The sequence below is a fragment of the Budorcas taxicolor genome, chromosome 16, assembly GCF_023091745.1.
Source record: "Budorcas taxicolor isolate Tak-1 chromosome 16, Takin1.1, whole genome shotgun sequence".
Taxonomy (NCBI): domain Eukaryota; kingdom Metazoa; phylum Chordata; class Mammalia; order Artiodactyla; family Bovidae; genus Budorcas; species Budorcas taxicolor.
In genome coordinates, this window is record NC_068925.1 from 42,102,966 (window position 1) to 42,121,303 (window position 18,338).

At 44.2% G+C, this 18,338-nt stretch overlaps 1 protein-coding gene across 1 annotated transcript in view; it reads right to left on the reverse strand.

Annotated features, from left to right (window-relative positions):
• Window positions 1-18,338, reverse strand: part of VPS13D (vacuolar protein sorting 13 homolog D) — a 266,036-nt gene that overhangs the window by 55,890 nt on the left and 191,808 nt on the right. The window contains exons 66-67 of the mRNA XM_052654160.1: window positions 3,813-3,945; window positions 649-844 (exon numbers count right to left, since the gene is read on the reverse strand). Of these exons, the coding sequence (XP_052510120.1) occupies window positions 649-844; window positions 3,813-3,945 (329 nt within the window). The remainder of the gene's footprint in view (window positions 1-648; window positions 845-3,812; window positions 3,946-18,338) is intronic.

The window sequence follows — 18,338 nt, forward strand, 5'->3', positions numbered from 1 at the left end:
AAAATCGGCCACTAACATGAATAGCAAAGTTAAAGTAGTTGGAGTCTATGGGATATGGAGCTGTGTGGGCTGTCACTGATTTCCTGTCTCAGCTGGTATCAAGGCAAGACGGCATCCCACAGAAGAACTGCCAGCTTCCTTGGGGAGTTTCTCTGTAAGGTTGGGGGACTGGCTGCCACTTTCAAATGGAGGGAGAACTAAGAAGGGACAGACTCCATGTGGTGAACTGCAACCGTTGGATTCTCCAACCATGCCACAGGGCCCTGGAGCAAGACACAGCCTGTGGCCTGAGAGTTTTCTTAACGGGTGTTTGGAGGGATCTACTCAGTTTGGTGAACAGGGGATGTGTGTAAGGATGCCACTGTGTTTCTGATTAGTCTAATAAAAAAAAAAATCACACACATACACATCCAGTATGTGTGGGTATAAATAGATACAGATATATAGAAAACTATGCCAGATGTTTACACTTCATTTTCATGTATTTGTATCAGGCAGGTCAGAAATTTTAGTTATGTATATTCAGTTTTTAAAAAATCATTTCATTAAGGCAGAAAGTGTACGATCAAACATATCAGTACAGCTCAGGAGAGGCAGCAGATTGGGGCTGGAAATTGCAAAAGCCACTCCCCCACCACGACCACTGACCTGGGGCCACTAAGGGTGGCTGTGTCTCTCACCGCCTGGGCTGTTTCTGATGCAAAATCCAGGGCGCCTGCCACGGGCTTGGTGACAGTGCCAACAAGCCCTTTCCCAAGGCCAGATATGAAACCGCTGACACCCCCTTCTGTTTTCACACCTTCCACGGTTGAGGTTATAACACTGGTCAGTCCACCAATGATACCTAGCAAAAGAGACAAGGGCTGTGGTAACCTGGCCAAGGACAAAAGCAAAAGCATTTAAAGGCAAACCCCTCAATTTCATGCACCTGGTGAGGCAGACATATGGGCATCATGCCAACTTCCTGACAGGCAACAGGGAGGCCCATCAAGATGGGGAGGCAGCAGGTGCGCCCTCGGAGTTGAGTCAGAGAACATGCATCACACGTCAGTGAGAAGGACAGCGTGTTTCAGTTTTGAAAAATCAAAGGAAAGCGAAGAGGTTACCAGTGACTACTTTTTAATTCCAGAGCTTGAATAGCTTATGGGCAATCAGGAAAGGGTGCAGACAGAGGATTAAATCAACGGACCAGCAAATTGGGCCCTTGTGGAAAGTTGGGATCCTCTAAAATGTAAGGTGGAGCAAGAACCAAATATAAATCCTCAGTTTTCAAAGAATATTATGTGACTAGCGAGCACCACCGGAGAAGGCAATGGCGCTCCACTCCAGTCCTCCTCCATGGAAAATCCCATGGACGGAGGAGCCTGGTGGGCTGCAGTCCATGGGGTCGCTAGGAGTCAGACACGACCGAGCGACTTCACTTTCACGCATTGGAGCAGGAAATGGCAACCCTCTCTGGTATTCTTGCCTGGAGAATCCCAGGGACAGGGGAGCCTGGTGGGCTGCCGTCTATGGGGTTGCACAGAGTCAGACACGACTGAAGTGACTTAGCAGCAGCAGCAGCCAGCACCACTGAATGCCTGAAATGGGGTCAAAACTCCTTCCTGCACACATTGCTGAAACAGGTGCAGGCAATCGGAGTCGAGGGTGAAGCCTGGATGAAGGGCACCCCCAAGGCTGCCAGCGCCAGCTGGGACCCTAGATGTCATCGGTTCAAAAGACTGACCGAGGTTAAAAAGACGTTCCAAACATTTCGAAAGGTGACGGCAGTGACCTTAAAGAGCCTCCCAAGTGACCAGAAGTTGGCAGAGGCTGGAGAGGACGCAGGCATTACTAGAAGAATCATCTCCAGGATTTGTGCCAGGGACACTCACAGATGTTTACCCTTTGATGGAGGGGGTATGAGGACGCTCTCTATAGACTCTTCAGCTCTAGTGAGACAAATTGGTAAAGGAAGTTCCTTGGGTGAGAATAAACTAACAATTCACAGCATTTCTTCTGGATTCTGGGTCCACTTGCTCCAGTGAGGCAACAGGCCTTTCCCAAAGTTTGGAACAAAGCTCATGGCAGAGTCAGAACATGACTGAACCTGGGTTGAGTGGGGCCAACAGGGGGACCTGAGCCTGACTCCCAGTTTAAAAACTTGGTTTAAAAACCAAGGAGACGGCATCGATTCTGTTTCTTGTTATCTTTTAAGGGTTGTTTTTTGTTTTGTTTTTTTTTCATTCAAAGGAAGGATCTCACTCTACTGCTTTCGTATCTCCCAGAGCTTAATGGGTCCCCCTTGGATGAGGCCACTGGTTCTTGGTCTCAGACTGGCCCGAATGGCTTCTGGAGGTGTTGCACATATTATCTGAAGGATTCCTGGCTTGGAGGGATTTTCTACTGTGAACCACTCACTCATTTTCTAAGCACACTGAAACACCCATCTAAACAGTGAGGACGGGCATGTTTTCTCTCTGCATCTCAAGAATGCTGGATAGATAAAGACAAGTACACAGAGCAAAGCACTTTATATTCATTAAAAAAATTAAGTCTTAAAATTGTCTGGTGCACTGTCATTACAGTTACTAGAAACAATGATTAAATCTTTAACCCCAAAAGACTGCCCAACAATCAACTTTTAAAGTCCATAAACAGATCAATTTCAGCCAAAGTTCATTGCTAGCTTGATGTCTCCTTGGGGGCTGCTTGCTTTCCAGCTGGGCAGAGGCATTTTGATCCAAACCTTATCATTAGGAAACTTGATAAACAAAAACGAAGAAAAATATGATTTTTTACTAGGTATATTCCTTGTTTTTGCTCCAACTGTTACTGAGAGCTTCAGACTATTCCTAAGAATCTGGTACAAGCAGTTCAACTGACAATCATCGCCAAGCACAAGCTATACACCAGGTGCCGTGTGAGGCACTGCAGGTATAAAGGTGACCACGAGAGGGTCTTTATCCTTTCCTTGCCCTCAAAACCTATCAGGGAAGCAAGACACACACAGCTGGCTACACACACAACCCAGACTGCCAGGTCTGCTCTAATCACTGTTGATTCTAACTGGCGACAGTGGAGCTGGGCAGACCTCATCTGAGTGGGGACTTGCAGGTGGAGAAGGATTTTGATGGGCAAGGAAGTGAGGCTGGGGAGGGGAGGGCAGAAGAAACATGAGTGAGCAAGGACTCAGGGCATGTCTGGAGAGCAGGATATAACTCTGGGTTGCTGAAATACAGTGTGGCTGCAGACAGTGGTGGGAAGAGCTGGCTGGGTCTACTTTCCTAGGGGCCTTCAATGTCATGCAGAGAAGGTATTGACGCAATAGATGAGTCAGACTGAAACATTAAAAATCAGAACCATAAGCAAGTTTAGAGACGTTTGTGCTGTGTTCCACATCTCTTGGGCACATAGATCTATAATCCCTATGAATGTGCATTTATGACTCAAAAACATTTGGGCCACTAGCCTGGCAGCCAATTCACATTTCGCTACCTCTGGAAGGAATAATCAGTGAGCAGAAGGCAAGTCTTGAAGCAGTAGTCCTGTGTTCTAAAAAGGGGTTTGGATACTTACATCCTAGGACACTTTGGGGACAGAAGCCAGAGAACAGGAAGGAACTGCAATGTGTACATTTTGAAAATGAATGAAGAGTTCTCATAGGCTGTAACACTTTGACCCAAGGAGGACAGAACCAGAGAGCCTGGAAGCATTCAGGCACACTCAGATACCAAGCCATCATTTCCTCTTGCAATTGGACGAGCAAAAGGCACCTCCAGGGAGCTGAGGCAGAAGAGCCCCTGTCTACAGCCTGATATCACATGACTCACCATGAGCCAGGCCGTGGATGCCAGCTACAAGGTGTTCGCCACTTGTGGCCGCATGGTATCTGATGTACTCCCGCTCCGACTGGTGGCGATTATCCATCGTCTTCCCTAAGCCATCTGATAATGTCCCCGCGAACTGGAATGAATACAAAACGGAAACAAGTTTTAAAGCCTCAGCACTCTTTTTTTTTTTTTTTTACTGTTTTTATTATTTTAAATAAATACCTCCCCTTGTTCTAGCTGGGATTCAGTAAATACTGAATGAGAGAGAGAGAGAGATTAATTGCTGAATTACACGTAGTGTGTGTCCCAGAAGAATATTTTTCAAGCACTGGATATATAATGAATTGTGGGACATTTACACTGGTGGGCACAAGGTTTTTAAACAACTACTAAACCTCCCTAATCATATTTACTTTTAAAAATCCTATTGCAAAGTTACAGAAAAATTAAAGGTGTAACAAAATGGCCTGGGGGAGGAGAGGTGGACTTTGGGATTCTATAATGGTATGGATGGCTTCCCTGGTGGCTCAGTAGTGAAGAATCTGACTGCAGTGCAGGAGACAGGTTTGATCCCTGGGTCGGGAAGATCCTCTGGAGAAGGAAGTGGCAACCCACTTCAGTATTCTTGCCTGGGAAATCCCATGGACAGAGGAGCCTGGCAGGCTACACTCCATGGGGTCACAAAAGAGTTGGATGTGACTTAGCGACTAAACAACGACACCACCACTGATAAGGACAGAGGCTGTTTGCTCTAAGGACCAGTGGGATTCAAAATAGAAATGTGGCAAATTGTTGCCTGAGGATTTGACATCCACATTTTAAGAGAGATCAACTGCCACAAAGTAATGCCTTTTCTTCCACTTATTCCACAGTTAACGAATGCCCAGTCCCATCTTTCAAGAGGAAAACAAGTCTAGGGAAACGTGAACAGGGGTAGATCGCCTTTCTTATGAAATGGTAGACTTGAACTCATGACTTCAAATGCAAAATCTTTCCCCACGAATCAGAGTGAGATTTTATCCTGGCATACTTTACCCAGAGAACTGTCTCACCCATCAAAGCTGGATAAAAAGGACATAAAACTCTGTTTTGTCACAAGATAATCTGAAAAGGTTTAAAGTGACAGTTAATAAACCACAGGGTACTTATCCTCATCATTCAGGCATAAAAAAGGAAGGATATCAAATATATAATGAAGCTTCACGGGAAGGATCTACCAAAACAAGTGGTTTAAGTGCCAATGACCCAGGACTAACCTTTGAGAAAACTCACAGGAATGTTATTTAGATATAAAGCTCAGAGGAAAGGCTCGAGGCAAACAGCCTGCCATGAGGACCCAGTACACTGGCCTCCTGGCCACCACAAGGCCACTGCATTCTGGTTTGGCGAGGTGGGGCACACAGATCTGCCCTGGAAGCCATCAATACTGAGGCTTCTGACGCTAAGAAGCGAGGGAAGGTGAGCTCCAGAAGAGAGACCAGAGGAAGAAGCAGCAATTCCACGTAAAGCAGTGGTTCCTGGAGCAAGACCTGACTGCTCTTTCTCCTTGCACTCTTTCGTTTTGTTAATTTTTACAATGCTGTGTTGGTTTCTGTAGTACTGCAATGTGAATCAGCCATAATTATACATATGCCCCCTCCCTCGTGAGCCTCCCTCCTCTCCCCACGTCCTACCCTTCTAGGTCATCACGAGAGCACCAGGCTGGACTCCCCATGTTACAGAGCAACCTCTCACCAACTATCCATTTCACACACGACAGTGCATACATCTTGATACTACTTTCTCCATTTGTCCCACTCTTTCCCTTCCGCACTGGGTCCACAAGCCCATTCTCTACATCTATGTCTCCATTCATCCGCTGCAAATAGGTTCATGTATGGAATGGAGAAACAGTATGGATGAACTCCTTGCACTCTTGACTGAAAACTTTTATGACCTCATGGACCTTTCTGGAGATGCAACCTCTGTCATGACTGATTTCTGCCTTACCTTCCCTGTCACTCCCTGTCTAATTAGAGAGCTGAAGTTAATGAAAAGTAATTTTACACTTTCCTTTAGGACAGAGACACTGTGGGATTTCATATTAAGTGGGGATTTTCTCCAGCGACCCCACTTAGAACCACTGTGAGGCATGAACTCAGGGGTCTGGCCAAACCAGATTCTAGCCTTGACCATTCTGGTGGCCACATGACCCTGAGCCAGGGGCCTAACCGCTGTGCCTCCCCCTCCCAGTATCTGTAGGAGGGAGATAGTCCTGATGCTGTCCTGTGGCTGACAGGATCAGTGACAGTTGCTCAGGGTATGGAATCCGGTCAGCGCTCTGTTATCAGGTTATTATTAGTCAGCTACTAGTCCAAGAAGGAATATCCCACACTGTCTAAAGAAAGCCTTTCAAACATTTAGAATGATGGTCACTTGCACGAGAAATTAGCATTGAAAGGAAAAAACCGAAACTCTCTTCCCAGCAGATAAACACTAGCCTCCAAAGTGAATTTTTGGAGTGGCACCATCTATAAAATTAAGAGTCTTGGACTTGGTGGTTTCCAAAATCCTTTCCAGCTCTGACAGTCTGTGATCTACGATCCAAGTTAGGATGTCTTTATTAAGCACTTACTCTGGGCCCAGCACAGATTTAGATCCTGCTAAGGAGGCAAGCGAATAGTGGCCTTGGACCTACTCTCAAAAGTGACAGTCTCATTAGGAAGAAAACAATTCCATACGTGACATGGCCAGCAACAAGAACCCGGAACACAAACTGTACGCACTTGGGAACTGAGAGAGGAGAGAGAAATGTGACCCTTGTTTTGGAGAGCGTTCTTGCTATCTTCTGGAATTATGGAGGTTGCCAGTGGTCTTTACTCAGGGTCTGGACAAAAATGTCTCTCCCTGATGTCACAGAAGAGGGAAAAGAGTGGTTCAACTCTGACTTTCCTAAAAAGACAGATCTTCTTGGAAGAGATGGTAAGTTAAGGTCCTGTCTACATATTGCTGGCAGCTGACTAAGAAGTTAAAAACCCCATAATACTACCCCCCCACCAAGAGAATGTAGGGTAATAATCTAGGCAAATGGCCCAACCCCTTTCCCTTAACTGTCCCCCATCCTCCAATAAAACAAGTATAATAGCCAAGATTTATGAGGGAGCCTATGTCAAAGCTTAACTGCCAATTGATTCTGCTGCAGCAGCCTTGGCAACCCCAGCACTAACTGGCCTGGGGTGTTCTCTGTACAAAAACACCATGTTGACCCCAGGAGGGTGGGACAAGATGACCTAAGAGATCCCCTCCTCCCTCTAAATGCTGGATTCTTCCCTGTGCTTCTCAGGGGCCTTACTACTGCCATGGAAAGGTGCCTATACCCACTCTGCACACTCCAGGGCTTCCATCTGAATGTCCATCTCTCTATTAAAAAATCACTGTGCAGGCCAGCTGGGCTTGTCCTTTGTCACTTGTGAATGGACGGAAAGGATACAAAGATATTTTATTAACAGAAAACAACTACCAAAATCTTCACCCCTAGAAATATGATGTTGAGAACTCAGAAAACTTGTGCCATTGTAGGAATCCATGATCTGACCAAACCCATACTGATGAGAAGTTAATAAGATTTTGCAGGGAGAAACATTTATAGGAACTAAACTGAAGCCAGCCAGATGAAGGGTCAAAGGCTGGGCTTTGAGCCAGTCCACTGGTCTTCTGAGAGTCGAATCCACGGCACCACAAAGCTTGTGGCCTTCTCCCACTGTGGGAGCACTGAGTCACCCTTAATTCCATCTCTCATTCCCCACCTCAGTGGGAAAGTAAATCACACCCTATATCTCACTTCTCCCTAAAAGACAGGGTGAGTATACATGGGCTGGAGAGGGAGGTAATTGCAGTAAGCACTCTTTATGGGTGCCCTCTGGAACTGGTCTTTTCTAAGGCTGGAAAGTACTGTTTCACCCATGTCCTTGACTTTGAAAATGACCATTCAAACAGAGCAGAGATGCCCATGAGAGCTACAACATAACATAGGAGTAACTGGTGTAGGAAATCCTTCACTGCCTGCCCCAGCTCTGCCTCCACATTTTAAAAAGAAAAGCCAGACGCATTGAAAATCGAATTCACATTGAAACTTTTTCATTGATGATGCTTCAAATGGAAATGAAGTCTTGGTGGCAGATACTCGGACAAAGGAAAACTTCAAGGAGGCAAGTATATGGCATAAAGACAGGATATTCACACCTGAGTTCGAATTCTGTGACATTTAATAGCTGGGAGACCATGGATGAGTAACTTCACCTCTGTGAGCCTCTCTGTCTCCTCATCTTCAAATGGGAATGAGAATAGCCATCTACGAGGATGCCGTAAGGATTAGATAAAACATGTAAAGCACTTAGCACAGAGCCTAATACATGGAACACTCAATAAAAACAGTACTGAGTTATCTAAACTTCAATTTCTTCTTATGCAAAATGGGTATAATCAGATTCTACAGGGCTGTTGTAAGGATTAAATGAGACTGTGCACGCACTTTAACTCCACTCAGTATAAACTACACCTCAACAGCAGAAGGGGCATTTGCAAGGACTCAGAGGTAAAGAATCTGCCTGCAATGCAGAAGTGGGTTCAATCCCTAGGTTGGGAAGATCCCCTGGAGAAGGAAATGGTAACCACTCCAGTATTCTGTCCAACCTAGAAAATCTCATGGACAGAGGAGCCTGGAAGGCTACAGTCCATGGGGTTGCAAAGGAGTCAGATAAGACAGATGTGACTAAACAACAACAGGCCAGTATAGCTCATCTGGTAGCAATTTCAAGTCCACAAAAAACTTAAGGCTGCAAGCGAATACTGTCCTATTGCTCTGCTGTGCTGTGCTTAGTCATTCAGTCATAACTGACTCTTTGTGACTCCATGGACTGTAGCCTTGTCAGGCTCCTCTGTCCATGGGAATTCTCCAGGCAAGAATATTGGAGTGGGTTGCCATACCCTCCTCCAGGGGATCTTCCCAACCCAGGGATTGAACCCAGGTCTCCCATGTTACAGGTGGATTCTTTACCAGTTGAGCTACCAGGATACTGTCCTAGCTAAAATGAAAGATTCCGAATGAATAGGCCGTCCTTGAGAAAAGCTGCTATGACCCTTGCAAAGACAACAGTGATTCCTCCCATCTTTCACTGAAGGATGCTCCAGCACAAGCCACACCTGTGAATTCTGACCACAGCCCCAAATCACTTATTTCTACAAAGCCATATTTTCACCAGGGCAGGTAAAAATCTCAGAAGCACTTCAAGATGCCAGTTCTATAGAGTAGCTGACACACACACACTGCACATCAATATCCCACCTTCCAAAAATAACCCCACTGTCTCCAGCAATGGAGCCACTACAAATTAGCCTGGGTTTGGGGCCGGGCTCAGAATAGTTGATTTTATAAAACTGAAATTCAAGTAGATGCTGGAATGATGCAAGAGAACAAATTCACACTGTGTCCCTCTGTTTCGTCCTATCAGCGTTCCTGTCCCTTTCAGGAAGCTCAGCAAGCAGGGGATGCCAAGGATATTTGGCCAGTGTAACAGGAGCCAGGGCTTGAATTTCTCTCCCTGCTCCGGGGTTTTTCTTTCAGTTATTTACCTAATGGAAATTTCCTCTTTAGCATCCTTGCTCCACCGAGTAATTGCTGGTAACAACATCTTTCTTGTCACCAGTGCCAATGTGACCACGTACAATAGGAAAGGGGAGAGAAGTGACAAGAGTTTGTGTTTGAGTGAGGGTTTGGCCTTCTTTCAGCATCAGGTTGTACAGCCATAGGTCTCAGCCACCATTACTGCTGCAACTCTGATCAGCATCGCCTGCCACAAGTTAGGCTGGAACGTGGAAATCTAGAGCCCAGTATATCATGCCTGGAGGAAGGCTGCCATGACATGGTCACAAGGCAGGGGCAAACAAGTCAACTTCTTTCCCTGCCATTTACTAAACATATATGTTGGTACAAGGCTTTTTGGAACCTCAGTTTGGTTCTGCAAAAAGCAAGTCTAAAGGGCTACTTTGAAGGGTTAAGGAGATAATGCAAAGTGTTTGGCACGGAATCTGGCACACAGGAGGTCATCACTTTTTACAAGTTTCTTACAAGCGATCTGGAGGCTTAAACTTCAGAGTCATTTTTGACTCTGCCAGAATGCTAGCAGGAAAACCTCCCTCAAGTCATGTAAGATTCCAAGTCACTTCAAAACTAAGGTCTTCACATACTTCACTCATATTGTTAAAATATCCACAGTTAAAAATGACTCTTGGCGTGAGTTTTTCCTTGACACTGAAAAACCCTTTTGTGAGACTTGTGAACAGGGCAGAAGTAAAGGAGAACGTGATCCAACAAGCAGTGGGTGTCTGTCACTGACACAGGGTAAGAGCCAGCCCTCACTTGGCCAAACAGTGGAGAGGGTGGGCTAGGACTGGGGACTGGTGTTTAAAAAAAAAAGAAAAAGGCATCAGCAAAGCTGAGGTTTAGCAAGAAAGAGGTTTTTCTGGACCCCAGATCTCTATCTACTAAAAGTGGGGCAGCTTTGTCTATTTTCAGTTCTATTGGGTTATGATTATGTATAGCCCTTAAGGCAAAAAGAGAAAGGGGGAAGAATCCAGAAAAGAGACCCTGAATAAGAAAGACATTTTAAAGTTGGGGCTGGCATTCTACTCCAGTTAACATGCTTAAGTCAATGACCTTGGGTTTTGGGGGCGGGGGGGAGGTGAGCCCTCCTACCCTAAGACATACACCATGTTGCTATTTCACGGGTAAACACTTATCAGGCAACAGATACTCCTTTTCAGTTAAGAAACAGAGTTATCCAAAGCCACCCAGAATTATCTCAGCACACAAGGCCTAAACATAAGCAACAAAGTCAGACCTCAAGACTGTCCTGGTTCTTAACTGGCCCGAGACACACGCCTGCTGAACTGGCAAGTCTCTTCCTGCTCTTCCGCAACTCTGACCCAGTTGTGAACTCAGAGGCTGTTTCAGATTAATCTAGATGCTCGGAGTGGATTGGAGCACTCTCATATAATAGGATTTTGCTTTTTCTTTAAAAAGGATCAAGAGAGTTTATTACCAGGCTAAAGCAGAGAAATAAGAATACCACTGGTAGCATCAGGAAAACTGATTTTCAATAACAGACAAATATTATGTCTGTCAGGTCCAACTTTCTCTGGTTTTTCCTACATCAATCATGCCGGCAGGATGAATCTCTAAACCCAGCTGTGGGTGGGATGGCATCACAGCTTTAGCCCTCCATCAGCCAGGCCTTGTCACAGGCTTCCTCCGAGAAGGGGTGGAAGACTGTGCTGAGAAGCCAGGCATCAGCTCATCTACTGCTGAAAACTGCTTAAAGTACACATGGAGGGAAGCCAGGGCTGGGTTTCCCTACAGTTAGTGCTAGTCAAGGGGAATACACCTTGGAATAGGCCATGAGGCCTCCATCTGCCATGCCGACAAGGTTTTTCAACGTGCGTAAATGGCCCACATCTCAGTACTGAACCAAAAGAGAGACTGTGACGTAGGGGAAAAAAAAATCTCTCCAAGGTGGGCATGCCGTAATACCTGGCTTGGCAGATAAATTATTTCAACACTAGGAAAGCACACAGGTTTGGGGTAGCAAGGACCCCAACTCTGTCACTAGTGTCAGCTGGGTGAGTGTGAGTAACACACACACTCTCTTTATGGATCAGTGTCTTCATCAATAAAACAGGGAGGACACTACCCACGTGGTTGCTGGGTTAATCCAAAGATACCTTAGTTTTAAAAGTACATGGTGCGGGGGGTGGGTGGTGGGAAGAAACACAAAGCAATGTGTAAATGGCAAGGATTATTACTGCAAATCCAATTCTTTCTTCTAATGTACACTCCACTCCCCCTTCTTCCCCAGCTGAACCCTGCATGTCTCATCGTGTGATATAGAAGTCACCTTATACCCGTTATGGAATAATGGAAAGCATCAAGAAGTCAATTATAAATAGACTAAAACCTCAAAATGCACAAAGTTAGAAACAGAACATTTCATAATAGAAAAGAAGCTCGAGCTTATCTCATTCTCAGTCACAAGGACTTCATTCTTGTAAAGTACTTTGTAGTTCAAATGAATAGATATATTCTCTTTAAAGCCAACAGCTTGGGAAGAAAGGAATTGGGTGACATCATTGAGGACAATACCAGATGCTGCTGCTGTTGCTGCTGCTGCTAAGTCGTTTCAGTCATGTCCGACTCTGTGCGACCCCACAGACGGCAGCCCACCAGGCTCCTCTGTCCCTGGTATTCTCCAGGCAAGAACAGTGGAGTGGGTTGCCATTTCCTTTTGCAATGCATGAAAGTGAAAAGTGAAAGTGAAGTCACTCAGTCATGTCTCTTAGTGACCCCATGGACTGTAGCCTACTAGGCTCCTCCATCCATAGGATTCTCCAGCCAAGAGTACTGGAGTGGGTTGCCATTGCCTTCTCCGATACCAGATGCTAGGCACCAGTAAAAGCTGAGCTTCTCACTGAAAAAGTCAGGTGTGTTTCAAGGGTTTGAAACATCTTGAGATTTTTTTTTTTTAAGAAAGCAATCAGTCCCCAACTGGTTTCTTCAAATAAATGAAGTTTTAAATGAGAATGAGCAGAATAGGTAAAGGAGAGCTTCCAACTGCTAAAGAGCATAGTGTAACTTTTAGAAATGTAAACAATGGCTAGCAATGTTAACTGCATATCAGGCACTGTTCTAAAGGTTTGACATCTATGAAATCATTTATCGGTTTAATCCTCACAATAACCCCATGAAGCAGACTATTATTATCCAGTTGTACAGAGGAAACTGGAAAGACTCTGGATGGGGGAATGAGTGAAATAGGATACAGTAATTCAGAGGTACAAGCTTCCAGTTACAAAATAAATGAGTCACAGGAATAAAATGTACAGCTTGGGGGATACAGTTGGTGATAATGTAATATCTTTGAATAGTGACAGATGATAACTAGACTTCAATGTGATCATTTTGAAATATACAGAAATATCAAGTCCCTATGTTGTATACCAGGAACTGTGAGTCAATTATACTTCAACAACAAAAAAACAAGCAAATTTGTGGGAAAAGAGATTAGATGTGTTTTTACCAGAAGCAGAGGGGAGGCAGAGAAGGAACTGGACAAAGGTGGTCAAAACCTACAAAGTTTCAATTATAAGATACATAAGTAACAGAGATGTAACTTACAACAGGATTAATATATTTAATACTGCTGGAAGATATACATATGAAACAGAGATCAAACTGCCAACATTTGTTGGAAGATATATATATGAACCAGAGATCAAATTGCTGACATTTGTTGGATCATTGAGAAAGCAAAAGAATTCTAGAAAAACATCTACTTCTGCTTCACTGACTACGTGAAAGCCTTTGTATGGAACACAACAAACTGTAGAAAACTCTTAAAAGAGATGGAAATACCAGACAACTGACTGGTTCAAAACTGGGAAAAGAGTAAAACAAAGCTGTATATTGTCACCCTTTTATTTAACTTATATGCAGAGTACGTCATGCGAAATGCCAGGCTGGATGAATCACAGGCTGGAATCAAGACTGCTGGGAGTAATATCAACAACCTCAGATATGCAGATAACACCACTCTAATGGCAGAAAGTGAAGAAGAACTAAGGAGCCTCTTGATGAGGGTGAAAGAGTACAGTAAAAAGTTTGGCTTAAAACTCAACATTCAAAAAAATCTGATCGTGGCATCTGGTCTCATCACTTCATGGCAAATAGAAGGGAAAAAGTGGAAGCAGTGATGGATTTTCTCTTCTTGGGTTCCAAAATCACTGCAGACAGTGACTGCAGCCAAGAAATACGAAAGTTGCTGAGAAAGTAAATCTCAAGAGTTTTCATCACAAGGAAAAAATATTTTTTATTTCATTTTGAATCTATATAAGAGATGTGCACTAAATTTACCTGGTAATCATTTCATGATGCATGTAATATTTAAGTGAAATCATTATGTTGTATACCTTAAACTTACATAGTGCTGCTTGTCAATTATATCTCAATAAAACTGGAAATAAAAAAAGAAAGGAACTGGAAAGACCATGATCACCTTCAACAATAGCCTGAGAAGCCGCTAGGTATCCACATATATCTGAAACTTGATGATCTATGGAGAAAACCCAACTCTGATTTCTGTTATTGTCTCCATGGGAAATTTCTCCCTGAATGCTAGGGAAAATCTTATACACACCAGATAGGATCTTTTCTTTTCCAAGCAGTGCTGGTGACAAAGGAAGGAAGTGTAAAAGTTTCCCAAAAATGACATGTAAATCCCTGGATGTGCACGAAGTTCAGGCTCCACTCCCCTTTTGTGATCAAACCCCAACTCTGATACCCCATCCTTTTCCATCACCCACACTTTGCCCAGCCCCTCATTTCCCCAATGCTCTCACTCAGACATCTGAAACAAGCCCCAGATAAAGAGGAAGTTCAGTGGATGTCCACTGTGTGGATCACATTACACCAAGGTCACATTGCTTGTGCACCATTTGTAGCTTTAAGCAAAGACGGAAGCCAAGCTGGGATGGGGACTGGGACCACTGACCGCAAGAGTTCCTGACTTCTGAAGAGGCCTGCTCTTCCACCCATCTGCTCACAGAAGGATATACTGAAGGTGGAGTGCTAAAGCTAAGACATTTGCTCCATCAGAGCTGGTCTGGTCAAGCAGATCTAACCGCAGAGAGGTTATCGCTCAGGCAAGGACTGTTTTGTTTATCAGTAACTGACATGTGGAGGTGGATGATGGGGGTGCAAAGGCAAAGGGGGCCATGGGGAGAGAAGCAGCAAAGCCCAGCCATGCTCTAGGGTAAGAAGGGTCCATCCAGCTCAGGCTTCATGCCTCTCCATCTTTGCTTGGCTCCTCTCCAGGCCCATGTCCCCCGACCTAACCCAGCATTCACAGTGGACTTATTCTTCCAATTAACTACACTGTATGGGGGTGGGGGGGGGGGGGGTGGGGGGATGGAGCCAGAGATACAGAGGCTGACTCTTCACTCGTCGGGGAGGTCATTCAACAGCAAGTGTGATGGATGCGAGAGAAGACCGCGGATGAAGAATCGGGCGTCAGCATCTAGGAGAACATAGGGAGGTGAGCCTCTGGGGAGGCGAGTAGGTGGATGCAAGCAGCTCAGCTCCAAGGTACTTAAGTCCTAGCTCACATCTCCTGAGACCTGGCTTGATCCCAGGCTCAAATGAAAGTCCACCATAAGGTTCTTTTTACAAAAGCAGCAAAGATTCCCAGCCTTCAGAAGGACTAAAATTTAAAAACTGCAGTCTGGTTCTTCAGAAACCTCTGGTATTTGCCTGGGATGTCCCTTGGATTCCTCAGTGGCCTTTTAGGAGGCATTCCTAACTTTACTATCCTTCAACCCCACACACAAAAGACGACCCGGGAGAGGACACTCAGCATTCACACCCATCTACTTCCTGCAGATCTGATGTTTTTAAAGCCTGCTGAATGAGACATTCCCAGGTTAACAGATTTCAGGTCTAAAAAACAAATCCTGGAATGAGGAAGAAAACACAATCCACTTAACCCAAAAGCTGCCCTTTCAAAGGTGACTTAACGGGCCTACTCTGATGTCTTCTGTTGCTTTTAAAACAAAACCTTCAATTACGAGAAAGATAGAAAAATAGAGGCTATGGTTCACTGTACTTTCAACATGGAAGAGAGCTAATTAACCCTTGTTTGTAAAGGAAGTTTCACCCATTTTCTTGGGTAAGTCAGTCCTCAACTTACTCTCGAGGACTAAGCTTCCTTAAGGGCCTCTGTTATTTCAGGAGTTATGGCTGATAGGGTCTCTACCCCTCAACACACATTCCCTTCCACTGTCCATCCTCCCCCACGCTTCTACTCTGGGGCATCAGGCTCTGATCTGTGCTGAAATATAAGTCCCACTGGAAAATTATTGCTGTTATATATCCCTCACTGCAAATGAAAAGCTCAGAACATAAGTTCCACAGGGAGGTACACAAGCAGGAAAATCAAAGCACTGGGCACTTGAAAGTAGAAGGAAGACGAAATATAAACCCTCTTTGGAGAAAAATAACATCAGACAGAGCCTCTAAAACTTTTCTGACATGACACCCAGCATTCAATAAAAATTACCAGATATGGAAGTCAAACAAAATGACTGAAAACAAGAAAAAAATCCCAGACAAGATCACTCAGTAGTAATCTGGGTATTAGAGTTATTAGACACACTAATAACTTTAAAATAGTTTAATAGTTTAAGTTTAAAATAGAATGATAGTAATCATCAAAAAATTCATAGAAAGATGGAGAATTTTACCAGAGAACTCAAATTATGATGTTAATAGATGAATGAAACCAGGAGAGTAGACAGAGGACCAAAAGAGATTAGTGAGCTAGAAAATAAGTCAGCGGAAAATAGCCAGATCAAAGCACGAAGAAAAATGTGAGCACAGACGCATGTGGGATATGCTTGTAAAATTCCAACTTCCACTTAACTGAAGCCACAGAAGGACAGAGTGAGAAAGGAGCAGAAGCACTACCCGAAGAGATGCAAGAATTTCCCCAGATCTCTACAAATTCAATCTGTTCTACAAATCCCAGGCAGGAAAACCAGATCTAGGCACATCATCATTAAAAACTAAAGACAAAGAGTCACAGAATAAAAGATATATCACCTTCACAAGAGCAGCAGTAATACTGGCAGCTGTTTCAACAGAAATGATGGAGCATCATGGAATGATACTATTCAGAGGCTGAAAGAAACTTGCCAATCCTGAATCCTAAATTCAGTGAAAATATCTTCCAAAGAGATAGGTGAAATAAAGATCCCCTGGAGGAGGAAATGGCAAGCCACTCTAGTATTCTTGCCTGGAAAATCCCACAGACAGAGGAGCCTGGTGGGCTATAGTCCATGGGGTTGCCAAGAGGAGAACATGACTGAACAACTAAGCATATTACAAACTGAAAGAATAATATATTGGATATAATGGGCTGAGTAAAAATATTAAAAATAGCTTCATCTGTTTGTTTTACTTTTTTAATGTGACTACGAGAACAGTTTAATTACAAGTGAGGCTCACATATTCCAGTCAGAGGGTGCTGGTTTAGAGGTCTGACTCTCAAAATGTTTAAGGACACAGCTTATGAAATTAAAATTAAATTCAAAAGATAATTAAGTCTTAAACTTCAATAAATTTCTCAATAATCAATAATGTGTTGCAAGTAGCTGCTATTCACTTGAGCAGAAAATAACAGATGGAAGGCATTGGTTTGCATTTAGGAAGTAAGACCTCTGTTACTCAACACAGAAATATCTAGCGGGAGGGTGGCAGAAAGTTAACCACGGGGACATATCCCCATCAGTTACTTCTCTAATCATTCCCCTGCTCTGCAGGAATGGCTCCAAGACTGTGAGTTTTCAACTCTAGGTCAGCCACCATGGATGCCTTTGTGTGGCCTCTCCTTGCATACAAACCCTCAGTGTTACCACTCCTGTATTCCTTTGTAGCTTTGTTTTATGAGTATCTGAACTGTCAGGTAAACATGCTGTATCTGTTTTTCTCACAAGGCTACACGGGCTGCAGCACCAGTGCTGAAAGGCTTGGAGTGATGCTCCAGTGACAGGGAGCCAAGAAGGTTTGGTCATCTTTGTGTCATACCACTCAGACAGTGCCCTGGAACATTGCTGGAGCAAAATAAAGACATGCTTTCTGTTCCTTTTCAACTCATTAGGCCTCACTCCAGTCCCACTTCACAGAAATGTTCTACTTCACTAAGACAGAAAAAAAAAAAAAACCTCTTCCTCCCCCCGCCCCCACCATCCTGCCACCTTAAACTGGGTAAACGGGTTGACTGTTTCCTAAACCTAGACTCTTGCTCTGTGCTTCTAGAAGACCCTGTCCTGGATAGTGCTCGGCCAATTCTCTTTCCTATCTTCAGTCTTTTCTGGCCTCTTCTCAGAATGACAAATACGATTGAATCTGTTCCATCTTATAAATGCCTTCCTTTAGCTTTCCCTCCAAGTTATTATTCACCCATTTGCTTCCCTTTCTGGCCATATCTCTGAAAGATATGGAGCTACTGCCTCTTTTTCTATTAAATGAAGGTTGTAAAGGCATGTATCTACAGAAAATAATACCAAACAGGGGTCAAAACACATAAAGGTGCCCCTCAATACCCGTAAGTCTGGGCATAGCTGGAAACATAAGGGAGCATGTCTCGTCACAGTTACTGAGTTTCCTCAGTGTTTCTCCCAGGTAAGTGGGAGCCCAGGCGTGTTCCTGGACTGCAGGTGTAAAACCCACGAGGCATCATCTAAGGAAGAAAAGAAACACTGTCTGGAGTCCAAGACACAAGGTGGGAAACAAGACAGAAACAACTCCCTGAGACGGATGGAACCCCTACCATGTTTTTTCAGAGGTTGCCTATGGCCTTGCTGATGGACAGGAAGCGGGGCTCTTAGAGAATCTTGAATCTCTAACCCTAACCCCCAAGGACTGCTGTCAAGCCTACCACA